The sequence below is a fragment of the Corapipo altera genome, unplaced genomic scaffold, assembly GCF_003945725.1.
Source record: "Corapipo altera isolate COAL_440 unplaced genomic scaffold, ASM394572v1 44, whole genome shotgun sequence".
In the NCBI taxonomy this organism is placed as follows: Eukaryota; Metazoa; Chordata; class Aves; order Passeriformes; family Pipridae; genus Corapipo; species Corapipo altera.
The window spans coordinates 3029593-3055009 of NW_020884880.1; the positions used below are offsets into that span (position 1 = coordinate 3029593).

Genomic DNA, 25417 nt, shown 5'->3' on the forward strand with positions numbered 1-25417 from the left:
AATTATAGAAATGTCTTCTGTGATCTGCAGAAGTTGCAGTTGAGAATGAAATCTTCAGTATCATTGACAGATATGTATGTTAAATTTATTATTGTCTTGTAATATAAAAATTATTCTCTTCACATCACAGGGTCCTCCCGGTACCCCAGGTCCTCAGGGTATTCTTGGTGCTCCTGGTATTCTTGGTCTGCCTGGTTCTCGGGGAGAACGTGGTCTTCCAGGCATCTCTGGAGCAACAGTGAGTATATGATTAGTAAACTGCTTTAAACAGATAATGTGTTAAAAAAACCCAAAAACCAAAAAACAAAACAAAACAAACAAAAAAAACCAAAACCACTTGAGGTCCACTCTTATGGGAAACCAGGGAAAAAGAGATGTAGATTCTTCTCTTTCCATTGCTGCTGGAGACAGAAGATATGAACCTAACAGACTTAGAGCAATGGAAGAAATTATGACTTGTTGCAGACAAACAAGACTTGTGTCAGTAAGTGAGCATATTTCTCACTGTCATCAGAGGTTTCTGATAGTAAAATTTAGAATGAAGATAATATTTGATATAGTTATATATGTTTCACGTGTCCTGATTCTTTTTCACTTCCTGAACTGGTTGCAGAGAAAAGTTTCTCTTAGATAAAGGACAAAAGTTCTGTAAGACTGGTTTGTGTTGTATTATAATGTCACATTTTGTTACCACTGTTCCTATATTAGGGTGAACCTGGTCCCCTGGGTGTTTCTGGTCCTCCTGGTGCCCGTGGTCCCTCTGGTCCCGTGGGTTCTCCTGGTCCAAATGGTGCTCCTGGTGAAGCTGGACGTGATGTAAGCTGTCTTATTTCCACTTCAGGTTGCTTTTCTTTTATTCTGAGGCAAAGACAAATACACAGAAAAAGTGGATGGAACTGGAGATTGTTCTGCTAGCAAACTTGTACCTTGCAATGTCTTCAGAGAAAATTATATCAGGATTTTTATAGGCATAGATTCCCATCCCCAATTAGGCGACAAATTCTTCAAGGCACAAGTTATGTCTGAAATACATTCTGGAGTCACTATCACAATCTTTTGGAGTGGGGAAAAGATTACTTCATTGTTGGAACTGAGAACAAATAGTACATTCCAGGGGACGTACCTTGGCTATAGAAAAGAATATATCACAAAAGCCTTGTTTATCAACAAATTTTCTTAAACATCATGTAAGGCATATTATACATATCTTTCAGGGAAGTATAAAAATTGCAGTCACTTTTACTTGAGGTATCTAGTGATTCATGGTATTAAAGACAGAGCTTTTTAAAATTAAGACCCACTCAGAAGGCCTATGAAGCACATTACACAAAATGTTGTAATTCAGTTTTTGGTGTTTTGCAACACTCAGCACTGTTTTGGAGTCCTCACAAAACATATACACTTAAACATTGTGGCTGAGCTACACAGTGTTTCCCAATGTGCATTCCCTCTCCACAAAACGTAAAGTAAATTTGCAGGGTAAAAACACTACAGAGCCAACTCTGGCCTGTGTGGCAGGTACTGCTGAACTGCAGGTTAAGGCACAATGGTGACGTGAGCCCTGTGCAGAAGGGGGAATGTAGGAACACTGGAGTGGAACAAATTGTTCCCTCTAACATCCTGCCTTGTGGGTGATTACTTGAAGGACAGAGTCCTGCTCCAACACCTTCGTAGAGTAGCAAATGAACTTATCCATTTAATTTAACCATCCAAGTTAGTAGTTCACCTTAAAGCAGGGAATCCATACAGTGGCTATACATGACTTACACTTTGAGAACAGTTCAAGTAAAATACTAACACATTGCCTTGTTTCCTGTTAGGAGAACTATATAAAGCTTTCCCTGAAGGGGAAAGGGAAGGGAAGCATATTTTATAACCTGAAGTATTTTTAATGCAGGGCACCTGCAAGTCCTGAAACTTGCAGGATCTCAAAGAGAACAGAGAATAATAATTAAAAAGAAACAAACTTTCTCTTCTATTGGAATTTTCTGAGGGAAAAGGTTCGTTTCTGTACACAGTAAAACAGGTGAAGTGAGATTAACATTCACAAAGGAAGCCATTTAACCTTGTGAAGTACTACAGCGAAGTAATTTAGTTTTCTGAGAAAATTAATATATGCAAGGGATTTGAGAACAGTATCTATAAGGAAGACCTTTTTGTCTTCAAGTTTAATACTATCCCATTCAATGTCTTCTTACTGTCATTGGAAGCAATTAGTCTGACACACAGTTCCATGTGAGATGAAAGGTGATGGACTTTGATATTTTTTTCATGGTGTTTTAACAGGGCAATCCTGGAAATGATGGTCCTCCAGGCCGTGATGGTGCTCCTGGTTTCAAGGTAATTTTTTTTTTATTTTATTTCATTATCATGGAAGAAATATTCCAATATGTGTAAGTCAGTAGTAACACACTGTCTCTCCTGTTGTGTTCCTTTGTTCCCAGGGTGAGCGCGGAGCTCCTGGTAGTCCTGGTCCCAGTGGTGCTCTGGGTGCTCCTGGTCCTCATGGCCAAGTTGGTCCTTCTGGAAAGCCTGGAAACCGTGGTGAACCCGTAAGTTGATGAAACCTTAATTTTTTTATTAAGGTCTAAGAAGACTAAGATTTGTCCATCAGATATAAAATACCTCACACCTCTATAGTGTGTGGATAATTACTTTCTGCAGAAATGTGTTGAGCATGGAACCTTCATTAGAATAGTATACAGCAGTGCCATGCATTTTCTATTCTTGTTTCAGGGTCCTGCTGGTGTTGTCGGTCCTGCTGGTGCTTTTGGTCCAAGAGGTCTTGCTGTAAGTCTGATTTTTAAATACATCACCACATTGATGCAAGAAGAGAAAACATACTTTATTAATAAGGACTTGTGACTCTGCTGAAGATACTGGCCCAAAAAGTAGTGCTTAAGGACCTGTAAATATTTATGGATCTAGAATCTCAATCAGCATTCTCTCTTATGGGACCGGTCCTGAAACTTTTGGGATTGGCACTTTTCCTGGTTGTGTTAACAGGATGCAATTTATACATATTGGGGCAACCTATGGTATAATATAGAGTGTTTATGCTTATTCCTCTGACAACTGTGTTCCTTCCTAGGGCCCACAAGGTCCACGTGGTGAGAAAGGTCTACCTGGTGATAAGGGTCCTAGAGGTCTACCTGGCTTGAAGGGACACAATGGATTACAGGGTCTTCCTGGTCTGGCTGTAAGTAATTGATTTTTAGGATTTTGAATATAAAGAGTTAAAAAAAAAAGAGGAAATAAAGTCACCCTAGGGTGGAATTATATATGCACAACCCAGCAGATTGATACCACTTACTCCATTCTGCATCATCTTTCAAAGGCCATTAAGTGTCTCTTTAACACTCAATGCTCTTCATATAAGATGGCAAATTTTAATAGGCTTTTATTAATAATTTTAATAATTAATTATTTTAATGGCTTTAGAACTATGAGTACTATTAGTTGCCTTGAAACTTAACTGCATTTGGCTAGCACAGAATTAAAAAAACCTCTGTCTTTGTTTTAGTCTTATTTCTTATTTTGGCCAGAAGTTGTAAAGCCTCTGTATCAGAGAAGCAGAAGTAATTTATGAATTTTCTTCCCTTTTAAATTGAGGTATTGCCTTTCGGGAATTCTGAAAACCTGAAGAAACAATATAGAGAATTTTATAGGTTATCCCATTAAATACCTCTTTACACCCTTTCTCCTTCCCTCCCAAAACAAGCATTTTGTATCCCAACTCCACTAATAAATGTAATTAGCCCTAAAATACCTTTCTCTAACTATAGGTTCTTCTTGAATATGCAAATACAAACATGTGCCACTGCACTTTTTAATGACTATGCATATATCTTTCCCAATAGGGACAGCACGGTGATCAAGGTCCTCCTGGTAACAATGGCCCTGCTGGCCCAAGGGTATGTGAATTTCAGAGCATATTCTAATAATTCTCCCATTACTTTTGTGCAATATATATGTACACTCCAATTTTATGAATCTCTATTTGCAGTGTTTTTACCATCATTAAACTGTTCAAATTTTCTTTTAGGGTCCACCTGGTCCCTCTGGTCCTCCTGGTAAAGATGGTCGTAATGGTCTCCCTGGACCTATTGGCCCTGCTGGTGTGCGTGGCTCTCATGGTAGCCAAGGTCCTGCTGTGAGTATAACTCTTATTTTTCTGATTTAATACATTTATGTCACACTAGAAGCCTAGCAGTGTAGGAATATATGTGGGTTTATTTATTTTAAAAAAATATTGAAGCATTTCCCTATTAGGTTTAAACTTGAAGTCCTTATTCACTCCTTACAACCAGACAGCAAATACACAAAAGAGGTGTGGTAGTCCTACACTGTGCATCTTCCACTGTTTCAGCCCCATAGCAATCACCACAGGGCAAGTCCATATATGCTGCCTCCGATTAGAGCTAAGGGTGTCAGGAGTTAAGTAGGACTATGTGTGTGTGGAAGTATTTAATGGAGAGAAAAATATGTCTAACAGAATGCCTCTTGTCTTCTGCTTTTGAAAAACTTTAGGGTCCTCCTGGACCTCCTGGTCCCCCTGGTCCCCCTGGTCCCAATGGTGGTGGATATGAAGTTGGCTTTGATGCGGAATACTACCGGGCTGATCAGCCTTCTCTCAGACCCAAGGATTATGAAGTTGATGCCACTCTGAAAACACTGAACAACCAAATTGAGACCCTGCTGACCCCAGAAGGCTCCAAAAAGAACCCAGCTCGCACTTGTCGTGACCTAAGACTTAGCCACCCAGAATGGAGCAGTGGTATGTTGGTGCCAGATATTTGCCCTTTCTGGCTCATTTCTTTGAATGGCATCCTCGGCCACCTGGCAAAAATACTAAGTGACAAAGAAGTTATTGCAGTTATTTTCAGAATGTATAGATACATTCTGAAAAGCTCTTTATTGCTATTGCTGCACATTATTCCAAAAATTTTTCAAAATAATGCAAAAATACTTAACCCTAGATTTCAAATACAGTTGCTTATACATTAACAATCCAAAATATCTATGCATCCCGCTTATCACCTTAATATTGTTCCTAGCTGTGATATTTATGGCCTCTCTCTGAGTTCCTATATCAGACAAGTGAATATGAACTGAATGGAAAGGTGAACTATTGTCCACATTTCTTTCCTCAATGGCAGGCTTCTACTGGATTGATCCCAACCAAGGCTGCTCTGCAGATGCCATTAGAGTATACTGTGACTTTGCCACTGGTGAGACTTGCATCCACGCCAACCCTGACCATATTCCTGCTAAGAACTGGTATATCAACAAGAATGCCAGGGACAAGAAGCACGTATGGTTTGGTGAAACTATCAATGGTGGCAGCCAGGTAAGTGATGTATGGGAGGATGATTATTTTCTATAACACTGTCTGAAGAGTTCCCAATTCACTGACTCTCAGCAAGCAAGCAAGCAGATAAATTAAACTCTCTTAGGGAGAAATATGGAAAAGGGACAACCTTTTATCTCAAGGGCACAGAGCTCTGGTTCTGGTTTAGGGCACAGTTTGCTAAAAGTATTTCTCAGTATTGTTCTAATATTTCTTGATGTCTACTGATGATCAATTCAACATGACTAATTGCTATTGCTGAGGGAAACCTGGACTGGAATATGGTACGTTAGTATAAAGACAGTCCAGAAATTCTGAAAAAGTAAGAAACCCAAATTTGCTTACTCTTTTAATGGAGATGTTTTTACATACTACATTATTCATGGAGAGATATTTATATTACACATCACAGATCCACACTGTATGCCACCATAACATTCAGAATTATCAGTGTAAACAAAACCAAGAAATATGTCTTCTTGCACATTAAACACTGTCCCAGCCAGTTGCAAATAAATCACTTTTGTACAGCTAAGGAGGTCCAATTACATAATTCTTAAATTAAATTGAGTTGATCTTTTGATGAAATTGAAGTGTCCAAGATCTTTAATATTAGAAGATTAGATTGATCCCACTGGGTCAAAACAATCTAGGGTCCCATTTCTTACAGTTGCTAAAAGTAGATGCTGTAAAAAGAATTTAGGAATGAGGTAACATTTGTAATATCCACAGACACTATTCTATTAGATTCAAAAAATAAAAAGATTCAGGGTTTTCTTGAGACAGGCAATGTTTCTGTGTATCTGTGGAAACAGTAAATTGTCTTCCTTGAACTTATTTGCTCTTGTCTCTGAATCCACGTAAACTGTTAACACCATATCTCGGAACAGAGTTCTATAATTTAACTACCTCCACTCGTGGAGGTTGTCAGTCTACCTCCTACTAGTTTTATTTGATATTCTTTAGCTCTGAAATTGCAATAGACAAGTGACTGCAGACTTAGGTGATTCTTTTTTTTAATGCAACTATCACACACTTGCATTACAAACATCCTTCTTTCCCCAGCAATACAACTGACTGGGTTCCTCTCTGTTTTTCAGTTTGAATACAATAGTGAAGGAGTGACCTCAAAAGATATGGCCACCCAACTTGCCTTCATGCGTCTACTGGCCAACCATGCCTCCCAGAACATCACCTACCACTGCAAAAACAGCATTGCCTACATGGATGCAGAAACTGGCAACCTTAAAAAGGCTGTAATGCTGCAGGGATCCAATGATGTTGAACTACGAGCTGAAGGCAACAGCAGATTCACTTTCAGTGTTCTCGAGGATGGATGCTCTGTAAGTAATGCAGAAACCATGGGCACATTGACTGTCCATGCTTAAGCACGTGATTGGGGACAGAGTCGTGCTTTGATTTAGAATTAAATAATCAGTCAGACCAGCAAAATTTTACCCAATGAAGACAAATAGCCTACAAACCCAGCTGGTCCAGATCCTTAACAAGTGGAAAGGACTGGGCTACAAACAAATCCTACCTTGTACTGTGCAGTGTGGCAGAAAAAAAAAAAAGCTTCTCATAGGGACAAGATCCAAATTCTGTGTAAGCAGAAGACTGATGACAAAACAGTGCACAAGCTGTAGAAGGGGCAGGATCTTTAAGTCCTGAAACTCTCAGGCAGGGTTCTTCGTGGATTTAACATCAGTGTAAATAAATTAATAATAGCAGTTTATGTAGAGCATCACATATACAACTTCAGAAGGTTCAAGTAAATATTTTATCTGTGTCAGAGATCTAAATTGTTGGATATTGGGTATCTGATTTGCGAACAATGGAAGCAAATGAATACAAAATTCTTCCAGAAATTATCCATTCAGGTGAAACAATTACTTAATACTATGAACAATGCAATAACAATTGTAATGAATCTTGTCTTACAGAGAAAGAACAACCAATGGGGCAAAACGATCATTGAATACAGAACAAATAAGCCATCCCGCTTGCCCATTCTTGACATTGCACCTTTGGATATTGGCGGCGCTGATCAAGAATTCAGTGTGGACGTTGGCCCAGTCTGTTTTAAATGAATGAACTAAAATTAACTTAAAGCCTCTCCCAAATTATTCTCTTGTCATTTCTTTTTATAATGAAAGCTGACTCCTTCCATTTCTTCTGTTCATCTACTTGCTTAAACTCTGGGCGAAAGAGAAGGAGAAGAACTGATTGGAGAATTGTGCAATGAAATTTAATACAGCCCCAAATGGACTTGGAAGTCTTTCAAGATTTAACACCTTGTTTTGGGAAATGTCAACCTTTGTAAAGAAAAAAAAAAACCAAAATAAAAAGTCATGAAAGTTTGCACCATTTGTGGCCTTTGAATATCTTCCACAGAGGAAGTTTAAATCCACAACTTCCAAAGGTTTAAACTACCTCATACACTGAATCAAGTGTGATCCACATCTTTTGTAGGAACTTCTCCATACAATCTGGGGTACTTTCAGTTCCACTCAAAATACAGTGGTGCTAATTGCGTAATTACAGAGTATCTTTCCAATACTTGAACTTCAATGGTGCTAATGACATTTAAAGTATTGCTTCTTGTTTCTTTGAAGTCTGTCTTAAAACTTAGAATGTCCTGTCTCACCCACAGCTTAAGCATGTGGATCACTTTTCCTCACCTTTGTCCTCTTCCTCCAAAATCAGGTTGCTCCTGCTTTCAAATCTCATTTCCATCTTCTACAAAGGGTAAAAAAAAAAATAATCATTTCTCAAAAAAAGAAAGAAAATGTATTTTGTATATGTGAGATGTCTAAATAAATTGTGAAAAAAGTAATGAAATAAAGCATGTCCAGTGTTCCAAAAGAAAGTATTTAATGAGTTAAGTTACTTGCTTAGATGCAGTGGTAGATGCTCACACCCAGATTTTACAATACATTTTCATTGCTGTAACTCTGTTAGCCCATTGCTGTAAAACATTTGCTTAAAGTCTTGGGAGGCTGCTTACAACTTTCTTAAGGGTGTGATTGTCTACTTGACTCTTCATTTCAACAGCATCTTTTGAAAAGATCCCAAGAAACTCACTCAGTAACTCTGTGCCTCATAGTATGAGAAGTTCAGAAGCAGAAATAATTTCTTCCTTTTTTCCAAAAGTTAAGCAGGACTAATGGCTGAAAGACAGATCATGATCTCACTTAAAGGCAGAAGGAAAATGAAGCTTCTGTCTTACACTTGGAGAGAGAAAGCTCTTGGCTCTTGAGAGAGCTGTGCTGGCTGGTGCTGTGCTGTAATCAGCAGAACTGTCCCTGTGTGCTTTAGAAAAGATGTGCAGAATTCTGTGAAAGGAATCTCGAATTTAGTTGTCTTGTCAGGAAGCTCAGGGTTTGTTAGGTCCTTATTTGGTTCTGTATGAGACACAGAACTACCTACTGTTGCTAACCTTAATAATTTACCTTCACAAAAGACACCACAAGAAGCAAAGACTGTTCTTCTCTGAGACCTTTTAAGAGAGTGCTAAAAGCACTAAATGATCTGCAATTCCAACAGCCCTGTTTTTGGAACATTGAGAACATGCTTGGGACAACGCAGAGAGGCCCATGAAGACAACAGCAAAAGTAGGTAAGGGGAGAGATGAGACAGGCTTAGTCAGCAGGAACTCTCAAAGGGAAGCATGAAGAAAATATCCAGAATAAAGTCCCTGTAACCTGAAGAAAGCACCACTCCAAAGGTTAACAGTGGAGTGACTGAAGGCAGCTCCAAATGTTGCAAGGAGGAATAAGCACTAAAAACTGTTTCTAAAGACATTTTTTGTCTTGGTTGCAATGAACTGAATAAGAAAAAAGGGCAAATATCAAAACATGACCTTAAGTGCAGCTGCTACGTGTCTGCAGCTGTGTGAGGCATTAGTAAAAAGGGGAATTTCTGTGATAAAATATAGCCCATTTTTTCTTCACTAAGTTAAACATACTGCAGGTAAATACCTGCCTTTACTCATTGGATGATGATGATTCTTCAAGAGTTCATATTTCAAATATTATTTTACTATTTCAAAATAAAATTTGTTGTTGTTATAAAAAGAAAATAATTCAGTGTTTTAAAATATAAGAGTTTCTTTTCTTATGTAGATTAACTGCAAACCAGAAAATTCCTACAAGGACTGAAAAGATAAAATTTCATCTGTCAGTGTATGTAATCTGCTAGGATGTATGCGAAGGTTATTACTAGGACTGAGAGGTGGAACTTTGCTGCCTGGGGAGGGAAAAAAACCCCAAACCACAGTTAAAGGAACACTTGAGGCTTAGAAATGAGACTATGAAGGGCAAACACTGTCTTTTTTATCATCTTCTGATTTCTCCTCTATCTTCTATTCCATGTCATGTCCTGCTAGGCAGAAAACACTTCCTTTCTATCAGCTCATTGATAACATCCAAATTCTTCTGTTTTCAGACTTTTGCCACAAAAGCAGCCTCATCTGGAAATTAAATAAAAAAATACACAGTGCCTACCACACAACTTCCAGCCTTATTAGCACCAAGTTTGGCCTGCAGGTTTTGAGCTCATCAAAACTTATTGCATGGTCAAGTATTTTGCTTATGCTATGTACAATATTGAAGAAACTGTCTTTCAAGGATCATAGCTGAAAATAAGAGAGGTGAATGGCAGACAAGGCAGGGAGCCTTCATATTGTCTAATTTTGGGAATATAAAATGTTGAATAAACTGGTAAAGGGAGCTTAATTATCTTTGGGAGTGGTCTGCCTACCTATATGGATTATCTCTGGAGAATTTAATTATCAGCAGCAATATATCTAGACCATTTGCATAAATTAGCTAAGACAATAAGGATAAAATAGGTTAAAGTTTACATTTGTAACAAAAAAAGAAACCTGGAAGGAAAGGAAAACAGCTGGAGTAAGTAAGTGAAAGGCGAAGTTTGCAGGAAGCCCTGGCTGTAGTGCATCAGAAGAGAATTACTGGAGAAGCTGTGTGGAGCTGGGTAGAGAGACAGCTGACATGCACAGTGGTTGATTGTGATACAGTTGTGCAAATGAAAGTACTGCAGCTTTCAGACCTTTCTTGTCCCAGGAATCTGTGAGACCGATCACCTCCACCCATGTGATCAATAAATGTGTTCTCTCAGTGAGCTCCTCTTGCTCCATCTCCCTGGGAGAAAAACAGAGGTTAAAGGGCTCCTGCCAGTAGCTCCTTTGAATCGTATCTAAGCTGAAGCCTGATGTCTCTAGTGCAAATATTCCTTATTGTATCCATAAATCTTAATAAAAAGTCTTCAGAATCATTTAAAGTGCCTCTGCATGTATGAACGGGGCTTGCTACATTGTCCTCTTGACACTTGAATTTTACTAGCTGTGATGGACAACAGACCTTGAGGCTAGTTTACACTTTTATAAGCATATATTTCCATAAAAACAACTCTATCTCAGTCAGTCAGTCTGTGATCCCAATAAGCAGGGCAATCATTTGGATAAAGGGGAATCACTCAAGTGAAAATGAATCAAACAGAACAGCAGTTTCCAGGGGGTGATGAAGTCAGTCTCCCTTTTCCTTACTTCTCCTGAGCATAACTTGCTTACCTGGGCCCTGTTTGCCATTGCAGCAGGCTTAGCTGGCAGCACGTTGGGTTCTCTATAGCAGGTACTTTTGCATGAATATGGCCTAAATAGGCAAAAAACAGAGGCAACAAGAACCCATAAATCTGACCATCACAAAGTGAAAAGAAACTCATAATCCTGAAAGTGGTTGTAGAAGGGACAGTTGTAACTGTGCAGCCTACTTCACCAGGAAGAGAATCATGAGCTACTGACAGTTATCTTAAGGATCAGTGTTTATCAGTTTAAAATATGAATACTGTGCTAAAGACTACGATCAGATGAATTTCCTGTAAGACAAATGAGTGACAAAATGGCATTAACAGATTAATGGATCTACACTTCCACCACACAGGTCTAAGTTGCAGCTTTTGATGTGACTTTTGATTAGTTTTCCTGTAGTGGTTTCAGACAGGATCTCCTAGAACCTGCTTTCCCATCACCCACTTGATACAGTGTTTTACAGTATTAGGATCATGTATACAATTCAAGAAAATGAGATAACAATAAACTGAAATAAAACAATTCGTAGACATGTAAACAGAATTAATCCTTAATTCATCTAGTTTAAATCACACGTCATTCTGAGCTCATTAAAAATCCACTAAATTTCTATAGAGCTCTCCCATGAATCTCAGATATGTAATGAATGCAATCTATGGTGTATAAACAAAGAAAACACTGTATGTCTATATTCTAAGGACGGAATAAATTTGTCCTTTCCTGGAAAACAGGTGGTGGAATACAAGTATTACATGTGCAAAATTTCCTAAACATGATTCTATGCTTATGTATACTCTCCAACTATTAAAGAAATTATGGTTCTCATTAAGACAAATATAACTATCAAAACAAACAAATACAGCTATCAAAACAAATATATTTGAATGCTATGTTGAACACAAGCATTTGAAATATAATTCATTCCAATAATTATTGTCAATATTGTTGTATTGCTTTCTAGCTACCGAAATTGGTTCTTCGAGTGAAATGAAACAACTTTTCCCAAATGCCATTTCTGAAGACTCCTAGTGAAACAGCAGAGCAGTTCTTCGGCATTTCCACCGGCGTTGTGCACCACCTACTGACTCGCATGCTAATTACTGGCCCCTGAAGAATATTTCTCTAGGGTTTTTTTTTCCTGAATTCACAGTCATTTTTACTGTCCAAATATTCTGAACTGCCTGTGGCTGTTTCTCCAAAACATCAGACTCAGAACTCACCCTAAAAATATATCAACACATCAGAACAACACCCATCCAAACCAGGAAACCTTCTGGTAGCAAACTGCATGCTCACTCAGGGTGGAAAAAATACAATAATAATTTAGTCTTTCATTTGTCTAGTTCTGTGAATCTGAAATTATCTTCTCTCTGTATTGGTCTAAAGGAAAGGTTTTTTTCTTAATGGAATTACAGAATCTTCTGAGTTGGAAGGGACTCACAAGAATCATCAAGTCCGACTCTTAAGCAAATGGTCCATACAAGGATCAAACCCACAACCTTGGTATTAGTTGCACCATGCTCTAACCAATTAAGCTAATCTTAGAGCTGAGATCCTTCCTCCATAAAAAGTTCTTCTGGGCAATTTTATCCAAAAGGGTTTACCACTACCTTTTGGTAACATTTGGTATTTAACATCTTGAGGTGTTAGAGTCTGCTCCCCATTCCCAGTAAATTCTCTACAACAGTGCCTAAAATGTGTGGCAAGAAGAGTCACCCAAACAGAGCCAGCCTTTATTTGGGAAAAATGTTTTTCACAATTTTTCTGGTTAATAGTCTTTTTTACCTTCTTGTTTATTTTTATCTTTCAGCATTTAACAGGGAATAAGACTAATTCCTCAGTTCGAAAGAGCATCCATTGCTGTTATGGCTATACCTGTCTCTATACCATGTTTGGTTTACCACAGTCATCTGAAATTTCAATTCCTGCAGAAACTGCGCATACCCAAAGTTATTGGTTCCCCAGATTCTGCAATGATATCCTAAAGACCTCTGCTTACTCTTCTGAGGAGGAGCAAAGAGTTCCCCATAGTTTCTCTCTGCTACTTTAATATGCTATAGATACATGAGAAACAAGATAGATACAATAGATACAAATAGACACAATAGATACAAATAGATACAATAGGTCCTTTGAACTTTTTTCGGTTCCATGTATGGTTCCAGGGTACAGACTTCAAATACTTTGTTTCAAATAGTTCCTGTAGCTTTTGAATCTGTTGTTTTACTAGTAGCATCCAATCTGCTGAATAGCTTAAGAGTTATGTTAAGAATTTCTTCCCTGTGCAAGACAAGCTGGTGGTTAGTGCCTGCAGATGAAAATGTCCTTGGCTGTCTCCAGGTGAGAGGAATCAGCATTTCATGTCCCTCCTCCTGAGTTGGGATGACCTCAACTGCTTTGGGAGCATGAGCTCTTTGTCACTCCTGGAGATTCAGGAGCTACATTTCTACCCCCCAACTACATATGTCCCACAGATTAACCATTTAATAGGCAGGTAAACGGTACTGTTTCTAAGACCTTGCTCATGTTTAGGGCAGTGTTTGTCTGGCCCTGTATACAATGATATTACCATCTCCATAGCCTTTACTGTTGTCCGTATATCAGCACTTGGGTATCCATTTGTAGTGGGTTCATCCTGGCTGGACTCCAGGTACTCATTACAGCTGCTCTCTCATTCTCCCTCTGCAACTGGGCAGAGGAGAGAAAAAGAGAAAACAGTGAAGGATTCATGAGCTGAGATAACAGCTGGAAGACGTCACTTACTGATTACCTTCATGGGTGAAACAGACTCAAAGTGGGGATATTACTTAAATTTATTACTAACAGGATCAGAGCAAAAGAGTGAGAAGTAAAATAATCTTAAACATCTTCCCTCCATTCCTCCTTCCTTCCATGTTCTCCTTCCTCCCCCTCAGCGGTGCAGGGGGATGAGGAATGAGGCTTATGGTCAGTTGTTGTTTCTACTGCTGCTCAGAGAGAGGAGTCTTTCCCCTGCTCCTGTGGGGTCCCTCCCACGGGAGACAGTCCTTGATGGACCTCTCCACCATGAATCAATCCCTTGGGCAATAGTTATTCCCAAACTGCTGTCCTGTGGGTCACTTCTCCATGGGGTGCAGTCCTTCATAAATGAGCTGTACTGATGTGGGTCCCCCACAGGGGCCACAAGTCCTACCCGGGAAAAACCTGCTCCAGCGTGGGCTTCCCTCTCCATGGGCTGTAGGTCTCTGGCAGGACCCTGCTCCATCTTGGGCCTCCCAAGGGGTCACAGACTCCTTCATGCATCCCCCTGCTCCAGCATGGGCTTCTTCAAGAGCTGCAGGTGGGACTCTGCACCCCGATGGTCCTCCATGGGCTGCAGGGGCACAGCTGCTCCACCATGGGCTGCACCATGGGCTGCAGGGGCCTCAGCTCCAGCATCTGGAGCACCTCCTCCCCCTCCTTCTGCACTGTTCCCATATTCTCACTCTGCTCTTCCCTGGCTGGAATTCTCATCTGCACAACAAACTTTGGTGCTTAAATATGCTACCACAGAGACATCGCTATCACTCCTAATTGGCTCAGCCTTGGATGGCGGCAAGAAGCCCACCCTGGAGCTGACAGGCATTGGCTCCGTTGGACAGGGGAAGCTTCTAGCAGTTTCTAACAGAAGCCACCCCTGTTGCCCCCCCTGCTATGAAAACCTAGCCACAGAAACCCAGTACACCATTCCAGATGTGACCACTCTTAATAAAATTATGGGCCAAGGACTGACCTTTGGATTGAGTTGCTCTCTCACTTTCCTTTTAGGTCCATAGCGTTGTTCTTATATTTTCCTTACCCTCTGCTTCAGAAGAATTTTTTTGGTCTAAAAATCTGTTCTCTATGTTAACCCTACATAAATACTGTGGAAATTTCATATGCAACAACTCAGCAGCTGTTTTCTGTGGGTTTTGTCTGAAAAACTCTTTTACCTCCTTGCCACACACATGACAATGCACTGCCCAAACACAATATGAAGACTATTTGCATTGGTTCCTACTGAACCCTTCATCTGTTTCTTAGCATGGTTATGAAGTGTAATAGATTTTTCAGTTAAACTCGTAGCCTTTTACTATCTGAAGCTCTGAAATTTAGGATAGCATGAAGTTCTAAAAAAATATTAATTTTAAACTCATTATCTGATACGATCTGAATCTAGTGTGTTGAAAACCAACCGGAATTTGTATTCCGTTTCCAAGTTGCTTTGCGCTCTTCTGCCACCCGGAGGGCACAGAGGCACCTTCTGAAAACTAGAAGCTGCTTTTCTTGCTCCTTATTTGAAGAGTAGAAGCACTCTGTCAAAGCCAACAGACAATATCAAAGGTCTTATCTGGTTTTATTAGCAGCTCTATTGCACCTAGATCAAGGCCAGAATTTTTTCTTGGCTATCGGCTCATCTCTTCACCATGTAATTGTCAGCTTCCTGCTCCCAAGTTGACTGAATGCTGGAGTTTTTGCCTTCAGCTTTGAAAGCAGCATTTTGATTGCCTCTTTACTAGTATTTAGATACTTATGCTCCAGCACTAGGAAAGGAAGACATCTCAGAAAGACTGAATTCTCGCACGTACCATGAAAACAGGCCTGTGGAGAGAGAGCTCTGTGAGAGAAGGGTTGCCTCATTCAATAGAATCACAACATCACAGAATGTTTAGGGGTTGCAATGGACCTTAAAGATCATCTAATTCCAACCCCCCTGCCATGCACACTAGACCAGGTTGCTCAAGGTCTCATCCAATCTGGCTTTGAACATTCTGTGGAGGACAGTGCTCAAAGTGTCAGGGCATCCACAACTTCCCTGGTCAACCTGTCCAGGGTCTAACCATCCTCACAGTAAAAATTTCTTCCTAATGTCTAACCTATATTTCCTCTCTTTCAATTTGTACCCATTACTACTTGTCCTATCACTGAAGTTCCTGCAAAGAGTCCACAAGAGAGCTGCTGAAGGATAATGGACTTCAGTGGTTTCACTGCATATGGATTTGTTCTAGGTACAAGTGTTTTTAAAGCATAAGCAAAAACATCACACGAAAGAATTAAGATCCATATGACTGTCATGTGAGTAATTATTAAAGTGTGCCATGCACAGGACATTTAAAGCTAGAAGCAAAGAATAACAGCTGTCCTGTAGATTCCAGCTCACCAGGCTTTTACACAAAATTCCTGGAAGTGACACAACTACTCAGTTATCTGTTAATTCCTAAATGACAAATCTTTGCTAAGCCTGAGGGGCACAGTAGTCCATGGTGATATTTTGTATAAATATGTTTACATTTCAACATAATAAAATAAAACACATACACTTTAGAGCTCGCAGCAACACAACAAAGCACCATACAGAAAAACAAATATGACAGAACAAGGAACACTGCAATTTTCTTCTTAAATGAAACCATTTCTATGCAATTTCATTTTAGAATAATGACACATGGAAATATTTTAGTCTGTTAATCCATTGTTGATACTTCAGCAAACTAGGGTTTCCATGAACCCGAGGCTAACAAAGAATTCTAAATGTTCAAAATTTTGTAGAATAGTTAGGATGATCTGATTCCAAGCCCCCACCATGGCAGAGGCAAGGAAAGAACACGTCCCTGGGTGGGCTTGAACCACCAACCTTTCGGTTAACAGCCGAACGCGCTTACCAATTGCGCCACAGAGACTCCCTGGTTCCTGTAAATTTCATAATAAAATATAATATACACTTCCAAAATAAATTTACCTCCCTACAAACAATGATTTCAAGTAGCAGGCATTTAGTGCAGAGGTGCTAAAAGAGAACATGGTAATCCTATGGCATCGGTATTGCTGGCAGCCAGAATAGAAGGCTTCTGATGTTCCACAAATGCAACACAGCTTGGACAGTGGCTGGGTTGGCTTCCAAAGGCTGCCCCATAAATATAAAGAATTCTGAATGTTAAGGAGGCACATCTGGGAGCATAAGAGGAAACCAGGAAGAGGAACAATATGAAAACAAAGTGTTGATAAAAAAAGAATTACTCAATTTGACAAGGAACTAACAGTGACTGCCATTTTCCCTCAACCAGGGGTCAAGAAAAGAGAGGGGGGAAATAGAAAAAATTTGTACCTGAATACCAAAAAAACTCATCTAAATTGAAAATTCTTAACCCATAACCCTGATGGATACAAAGCTTTGAGGATAAGAATCTAAGCAGCTGAAAGAAAAATAGATCTGCATTAGTGAGCTGAGCAGAGTCCCAGCCTGGACTCAGAACTGTGTAGCTGCACAGAGATGACACAACCCGTGATGCAGAAAGGTGTAGTCCCTTGACTGTCCTTAATGAAAGGGGACAGATGACATAAGCATTTGCAGTCTGCCTATTTCCTTTTCCTGTCTTCATCCCTCCAATCCACATCTGTTTCATACCCACAGAAACCCTAAACAAAAACACTATTAAGCTTCATGTTATAGAACTGCAGATGTATTTATCTCTTAGGGATAAAGTTAAGTATGGCCTTCATATGTGTGATTTCATAACTACTTCACTTAATATCAGCTTGACTTTAGTACAGACTATTGAGGAACCATTTTTATAATTTTTACAAAATTAGAAACCTGTAAAAGCAGTAATTTGTGATAGAATTTCCAAGATCTTACAGGTTTGGGGGCATATTTGTTTTAGCATTTGGCTGGAACAGTACACAGGCTACACTGCTTCATTGAACAAGTCCATTGAGAAAAAACCTTCTTACTATCTGTACTCCCTCTTCATTAATGCAATTAAATATTTGCAATAGGTGACTACCATGCATGCACACACCGCATGGAAACTTGACGCTTAGGGAAAAATTGATTGCCATTATGAGGCTGAAAACTCAGCAGTTAAAATGTCTGATGCCATCATTTGGCGAGTACACAAAAGCTGCCAAAGCAAAAGCTGCACTACTGAAAATAATACACTGTCCAGGAACACGTTGGAAATGCAGCTTTATTTCTGGAATTGCAATATGACCAGCACAATCCAGCAATGCTTCTCCATTCAAATTGAGAAGTGATATGGTTTGGGGTATGGTAAATCCTACTAATTAATTATTCAACACTTAACCTGTAAGTTAATGTAGGAAATATTCCAGTTATAGTATATAACAAATCATCATCATGGCTGGGCTTCGTGGACAAAGATTTGGGAAGGGCTCTACCCACGTTTGTTACAAGCGCGCTTGGCTAAAAAGGCCAATACGAGATAGACAAGTCCGGTTGCAAAAGGCACAGCAGAAAGACTCCTTAGATGGTATATTCTGCAAGACACAATTCTTTCTGTGTTGTCTTTTCTCCTCGAGAGCGACCCTGTGTTCTGAAAACCATCAGCAGCATTATAGATGGTGTGCCTCCAGACCTCCCAGTTGGAGGCCAGAGTAGACCAGTTATAGTGATCAATATGGCCAAGGCTGAGATGTTGTTTCAGGGAGTCCTTGTATCTTCTCTTCGGGGCTCCTCTCTTGTGGCAGCCAGTGGCAAGTTCACCATAAAGCAGGATCTTAGGGAGGAGGTGGTCCTTCATCCTTGAGATGTGTCCTGCCCAACGCAGTTGTTTTCTCAGCAGCATGGCCTCAATGGTTGTGACTGCTTCTTGTTCTAGAACAGATGTATTGGTCACATAATCTGACCAGTGGATGTTTAGAATTGTTATACAACAAATAGTATGTTCCTTATGAACACATGAATATTTTCCTCATGAAACTTTTAGATTAAAGGTAATTTAATTTTTCTTCCATCACTGGTGCTTATATTCCTTGCTATATATACTTGTGAAAAATCAATTACACTCTTATAAACATATAAAAACTCTAAAGGGAAAATATCATATGAGAATGCCCTACTATTCCTCTGACTGAAAATGTTTAAATACCAGCTCTCTATAATAGCTGACTTTATACTATAGTAGCCATTTTATCTTCTTACATGTTTCCAGTCCTTGTGACTGCCTTGTGCCTTTGACTGAGGACAGCAGCTCCAACTCCAGAACATGGAGCAATGCTGTAATGCTGAAGGAGATCTACCATGAATGAAGCTTATCAGCAAAATTGTACGTGCATGCCGGGTCTGACCCATGGCACAAAGTTCTCCTTCTATGTACACTGAGCCTGCCAAACGAAGTCAGGAAGCATCAAAGGAAGAACTATCTCATCTAAATTATACCTGTGTAAATTACATCTATCCAATTTAAACTTATTTTCTGAATTGAACAGAAAGTTGCCATTCCTCCGCATTCACCTTATTCTAACTTACGAGTAAATTACCAGCATTCTAGTGAATGTTTTCAGTTAGAGGTGTTAAAAAATATTTAAATTGCTCCTTAAAGTGTAAAATGCATGTGAAATGAGGACAAAGAAAGCTAAGCACTAACAGAAATATTTTAACAAACAATAAAGTTTGTTCATAGTATGAAGGCTTTGAAAATTCTTGGCTTTTTGAGTGATATATGAGACAAAAAATATGCATCAATGGGAATTTTTCATTTATGGAGTAAAATAACCCATACTATAACCAGAATTGGGGTGGTTGATTTGTTTGGATTTTTGTTGTTATTTTAGTTTGGTTTTGTTGCTTTTTTTTTTTTTTTTAAGAAAAACATAACCCAGTAACCACCCATCAGTACACTTGGGAGTTTAAGGGATACCTTTTCTCCCTCTATCCCTGAGAGTAAACCTAAGCATTTTAATATAGTGTTTTTATAATTTAAAAACAATGCTGAGAAAGTGATTAACAGGCAGACTTGAATAGAAAAAAATATAGATTACATGTTGGCAGACAGTAAAGACATTGGTTGGATGGAAATGAACGTATCAATATCAATACATTGAACATATAGTAATAGAGGAATACCTGAACTCAAATTTTGCATGCACATTACATTGTGTTTGCATAATACTTTAAATTCTTCTGTTTTTCAGGTAATATTTCAAAATAAAACATTGCTTGAGTGGATAGACTTCCCGTTTTTTGTTTCAAATATTTCACTGTTTTTTCCCACACACACAGTTATTTTTTTCATCTATTATTAAATGAATAATCAAATTCAATGATTTTTCTGAACTTCCAGAGTAGTGTTTCTTGAATGACAGGGAAATGGAAGGTTGGTGAAATGAAAACAGAACTTTTTGTGTGTTCAGAATCCAAATTGTTCATTATTATTGTTTACCTGTTCGATTAAAAAAATCGCAAAACAAACATTTTTTCTGTTCATTTTTTTTTGGCCAATCCTAATGAAAAGAATTCTGCTGGATCTGAGGGAATCTGTCTAGCACAGTACGTACTTCATCATGCACCCAAGGCTTGGCAACTGCTCATTGTTTATTTCCCATATTTGTTTCCCATATTTATCTGACTGCATACTGCACACTTTCCCTAAGTTCTGTATTTGTTTATATGGTTTATATGTGGTTACTTTATTTTGTGGAAATGTCTTTCCTGTGACAGTTTGTCCTGCTCTGGGCCTGGTGGCTTCAGTGTCTGCTTCCCAACTCCCCTGCTGTTGAGGGACTGGACTCAGAGCCCGGATTTGCTGCCCTGTATCTTTTCCCAGGTACGACTCAGGTAGCTGCTTGTGGAGGAACAGGATTTCCCTTTTGTAAGATTTCAGCAATCATTTCATGCATCCCTTCAAATCCAGCTAAATCCATGAGGGTTGGCCTCTTCTCCCAGGCAACTATTGATAGGACAAGAAGACTTAGTCTTAAACTGCACCAGGGGAGGCTTACGTTGGACATTAGGAAGAGTTTCTTCACAGAAGGGATGGTTAGATATTGAAACGGGCTGCCCAGGGGGGGTGGTGGAATCACCATCCCTGGGGGCGTTTAAGGAAAGGCTGGATGTGGCACTTAGTGCCATGGTTTAGTTGACGTGGTGGTCTTGGGTCATAGGTTGGACTCGATCTCAGACATCTTTTCCAACCTTATTGATTCCGTGATTGTGTCAACTTCCTTGTAGACTTACCCGCGTTCAGAGGGAGTGAGCGTCTCCCAGCCTGGAATGACCACTCCCTTGTCAATAGAAGAGTGACAAGTGCTTAAAATCGCATTATTTAACAAGAAGCCCTCGCTGTGCAGTGCCAGCCGTCACGCACAGTGTACTCCTTCACGGATCACGGTCCCAACGAGGTCCCCACCACCTCCCCCTCAGCCGCGGGGCCCGGACCGAGCAGGGCGGGACCCACCGGGACCCACCGCAGCCCCACGGCGGCCGCGGGGCGGGGAGTCGAGCGTTGGGGCCGCCCGCTGGCGGCCGAGGGGAACCGGCAGCGCCAGGAGGGCGGCGGTGGCTCCGCCCCAGCTGCAGCGGGGCGTGGGGCTGCTCTCGGCCGCGGCGGCGGGGACGGCGGCAGCCGGCGGGGTCCGCGTTGGCCGCCGGCGGGGACCCAGTGCTGCCCCGCCGCGCCCGCCCGCCCCATCGCACGCTGTTGTCATGGAGGAGCCAAGATGGCGGCGCTGGCCTACACCGGGGGCAAGCGGGAGATCAACTACTACTTCAGTGTGAGGAGCGCCAAGGCGCTGGCGCTGGGCGCCGTCCTGCTCCTCACCGCCTGCCACGCCGCCTCCCGCCGCTATCGAGGTGAGGGGGCGGCCGCGGGCGCGCCGCGGGGGGCCGCGGGTGCCGGGCAGGGGAGGCGGAGCCCCGGGACCGCGGCCGTGTGGGGAGGGCGGCGGGTTCCCCGCCCGGGGCAGCCGTGGCGGGTCGGGGGGCGGCGAGGGGGGTGGCAATCGCGGCCCTTCCCCGGCGGGCCGGGGCGGCGGGGCAGGTCGGCGGGAGACGAGCGGGGACAGCGGGGACCCGGACGGCGGGGCCCGACCGGGGGGTCACCGCAGCTCCCGCCATCCGGGCGAGGCCCCGCGGGGCGAGGAGGGTGAGCGCGGCTGGCGGGGCCGTGGCGATGCAGTGTTTGCACCGAGAGCGCAGCGCAGCTCCCGGGGCCCGGCCTGCGGCAGGTGAAGCTGCAGGGCTAGAGAGTGGCTTCTTCCCTGTCACTTGTTCCCTTACGGGATGATTAATTACCTAAGGAATTAGTGGTTAAAGTCTTAATTGGTATGAGACTTGGTGTATGTAATTTCACTGCTTGAACCATCTCCTCGAACATGACAGAGTCCGGCCGCGCTGGCGGATGAAGCGAGCCGAGGAGCTGTTCGGTTTCACGCGTTGTCAGTGGCCGTGGAACAGGCGGTGACCGAGCTCCGGGACCGACCGCAGCCGTGACCGTGCCCGCCTGTGCACGGGGCGCCGTGGTCACGGGGCGCTGGGAGCTCCGCCGGCTCCGCTTCTCCGGGATTGTTTTGGCCTCGGTGCAGCAAATCTTGGCGTGATCCGTAAATGCAAATGGAAATGCTGAAGGAAATATTTTCTTGTTTCCTTGTCACGCTAAAAAATGTGGAATGTTTCTGTGGGCAGATCAGAAAGTTGATCCATAGAGAGATCACTGCGGCTCTGCTTGTTGTAGGACAAATGGTGTCGGGTTCTAACACCTGCTGCCAGCATCCATGGAAGGCAAGGCTGAGGCTGTTCGCTGTGGAAATGGGAAAGGGGGTAAGGATCTTAATGGATACAATTCCCCAGGTTCACCCTCTGGCTGGCATGTCAGTAAGTCTGATAAACTGACTAGTGTTAAGTTGGAAGACACAAGCATTTACTAAATTCTAGAGGAGCTCAAGCATGAGGTAATTAAACTTACCTGTTGTGCAGTGTTCTTAAGGCACAAGAGAGTCACAAAACTAGACAGGAGGAGGGTGGCAAGACCATCCTAAGAAAATAGGGACTGCCATGTCAAGCAGGTTACAGGGAAACTAAAATATGCATAATTTCAATATATTTTGGGAGAGTTAATTAGAGAGGTGAGTCACAGATTCAAAATGGTGAGAGTCTACTGGACTTTATGTTAGTTGATATGGTCTGTATGGATTGTTACAAACCTTTCAACAAGTTTTTTTTGCCTAAGTCTTTTAGTTTTTTGAAGCAATTAGAGGGTGAGAGGTTTTCCTGTAGTTGTTTAAAAGGTAGGAGGACATGGAAGTCAGAGAGAATAGAGAGTCACCAGTTTGGGCTTCTTTGAACAAGTAACATTAAGAAGAATGAGTGGTTTAGGAAAGGAGGGTGGAAGATTTGTAGCAGAGAAGAGTTTTTAGGATAGATAAAAGCAGAGGTGCTTGAGAAATCATTCTGCAGCCCTGCGGTGATATCAGACATCTGAAGTCCAGCAAATGTCACAATACTCTTGGCAACTAATGAAAAAAGCAGATTTTGCTGTGATACTGCACAACTAAAGTGAACTGGCACCTCACTTATTGTTAGTGGTGTTGGTCACCTCCTCTTAGCAGTGGTATAATAGAACTTGAAAAGCATGAACAAAAGAGTAACACAAACAGCAGAAGAATCAAACAGCTTCTCTACAAGAAGTAATGAGATAGAATGAAATTCTGTAGCCTGGACAGAAACTTAGTAGCTTGTTAACGGTCTCAAATATTACAGATTATTGGGGAAAGGTAAATTCATTGTGATTGTGTCATGACACAAAAAGTATCAACTGAAAAATGAAATTAGCAGGCAATATATTTAAAATTATCAGAAGAAAGCACTTTTTTTCTACACAAGACATTCTGTACCAAGATTTTATACCAAAAATACTCCCAAAAAAGGTTATTCTGATTTGCAGAGGGTGGATGAGGTGGCCCTGCAAACAGGCTCAAAGTTGCCAGGCTGTGAAAGCTGGGCCGTGCCAGGGAAGGGATTGCTGTGTTTTTCATGCTTTTATACTTTTTCTTTTGTCTGATTGTCATTACCTGTAAAGGTTTCAGCTAATTTTGGCCTCAGTCATGCAAGTACATATTATAGATAGGAACTGCCCAATGCAATTCCCAGTCAAACTTGCCTGTATTAAAGTTAATTGTATGAAAAAATGCTGGACTGGGGTTATGGAAGGTCAGGGAAACTTATATTTAGGGGTCACCGGCAACACTAGTAGATTCTCTTTAAAACTACATTTTTTTTTATTTTGAATGATAGAGAACAATTGAATTTCCAGTTTTTTGAAACAAAGAGTGTGCCTTTTAGAGAAAGCATTGTGAAACTTGGTCTGTTCTGGCGCTGAATGAAGACTTAGAGATTTCACGATTTCAGTGGAATAACCATGATTTTGAGGAATGATAAATTAGAATAATGAGCATAATAAAATTCAGGGGAATTATACACTTTGTATAACTATACGGTAGTGTACCTATACCAACATAAAAGGTAATATCTTGGAAGGATAACTTACACAAAGGAAGAGTTTAAGAAGAATGTTCTGTGTTTTGTGTATAGAATGGCTCTTGGAATTCTTTTTCTCAGGTTTTAGGTTGGGGGATTTTTTTTGTTGTGTTTTGGTTTTTTTTCTTTTAACATCTCATTACTGGCTAAGAAGAGGGTGTGGTATATTAATATAAGCATTGTTCTTCAGCTGATATTTCTGTTCCTAAGCCAGACTTGGGCATTTCTGGAGGAACTGTCTGGTCTGTAACCTCCAGTTTACTTTCTTGGCTGCTGTTCCAGTCTGGTTTTATTCCCCTCCCTCATCTTCTCACCGTGACTTCTGCTATTATGTTTAAAGGAAGGTTTCAGACATCAGTAACTCTCCTAATGAGTTTCAGGAGCTTTCGAATATTGTTCAGTGCAACAGTAAGATATTCAGTACCTGGAGTTGGGAGGGAAGGTGTAACTTCTTGACCTGAAATATTGTCTCTCTGTTTAAAATGTATACAATGTGTGATGTTTGGAATGTTACATCAGTGAACATACTGTAGATGGAGGATTGTTTCATTTGTGGGTAATTATGGAGTACTGAGGAACCAAGCTTGGGTCATGAACTCAAGATACAGATATTCTCCTGTCTTGAAAACCTAAATGAGGAAGGATTGATAGTGCTCTACAGATCATAATAGACATGAGTCCAGACTGCCTTTTCCTATGGAAGAACAAGGGACTGCCAAGTAAATGTAGTAGAAACTGCATTTAAAATAAAGGCAGGTGATTCTTCAAGCATCAGCTGTGGGTATGGAAAACTCTTTTAGAAGGATGCTCTGGATGCCAAAACCTGAGGACTGAGTGTCCAGTTCAGGAAGTCCCTGGACTAAACATAGTTGGAAGAATATTAGACAAGATCATCTCTGAGCATCTGTTTATGGCCCCTGTTGAAGGCAGAATACCAGGCGAGACTGACCATTGGTCTGACCATGAATAATTGTTCTTATTTTCTTATGCATCTTTTTCAGCAAGTTAATGGATTTCAGAGGGAATCTGATTAGTGATAGATATTCTTTTATATGGTTCACTCATATCACTTTGATACATCTCCTAGTTTTCATCATCTGCAAAGTGGAGGACTTTGTAGCAGTAATAACTCTGAGTCACCTATTCTCATTATCAGTGACAGTGTCTCATGTTGCTTTTGATTAGATTG

The 25417-nt window shown here is 40.9% G+C and overlaps 2 protein-coding genes, 1 long non-coding RNA gene and 1 other non-coding gene across 4 annotated transcripts in view; 2 read left to right on the forward strand and 2 right to left on the reverse strand.

Annotated features, from left to right (window-relative positions):
* Positions 1–7717, forward strand: part of COL1A2 (collagen type I alpha 2 chain) — a 38883-nt gene extending 31166 nt beyond the window's left edge. Inside the window, exons 41-52 of the mRNA XM_027639216.1 lie at positions 131–238; positions 709–816; positions 2287–2340; positions 2445–2552; positions 2737–2790; positions 3092–3199; positions 3861–3914; positions 4046–4153; positions 4531–4777; positions 5160–5350; positions 6451–6693; positions 7294–7717. Coding sequence (XP_027495017.1) covers positions 131–238; positions 709–816; positions 2287–2340; positions 2445–2552; positions 2737–2790; positions 3092–3199; positions 3861–3914; positions 4046–4153; positions 4531–4777; positions 5160–5350; positions 6451–6693; positions 7294–7440 — 1530 coding nt within the window. The 3' untranslated portion in view covers positions 7441–7717. The remainder of the gene's footprint in view (positions 1–130; positions 239–708; positions 817–2286; positions 2341–2444; positions 2553–2736; positions 2791–3091; positions 3200–3860; positions 3915–4045; positions 4154–4530; positions 4778–5159; positions 5351–6450; positions 6694–7293) is intronic.
* LOC113945243 lies at positions 118–24251 on the reverse strand. Its single transcript, XR_003527009.1, has 3 exons — positions 21988–24251; positions 692–858; positions 118–227 (listed from the first exon to the last, which is right to left on the reverse strand). It is a non-coding gene; the product is annotated as an uncharacterized LOC113945243 (long non-coding RNA).
* TRNAN-GUU lies at positions 16563–16636 on the reverse strand. Its single transcript has one exon. It is a non-coding gene; the product is annotated as a tRNA-Asn (tRNA).
* Positions 21313–25417, forward strand: part of CASD1 (CAS1 domain containing 1) — a 28316-nt gene continuing 24211 nt past the window's right edge. The window contains exon 1 of the mRNA XM_027639217.1: positions 21313–21546. Coding sequence (XP_027495018.1) covers positions 21414–21546 — 133 coding nt within the window. The 5' untranslated portion in view covers positions 21313–21413. The remainder of the gene's footprint in view (positions 21547–25417) is intronic.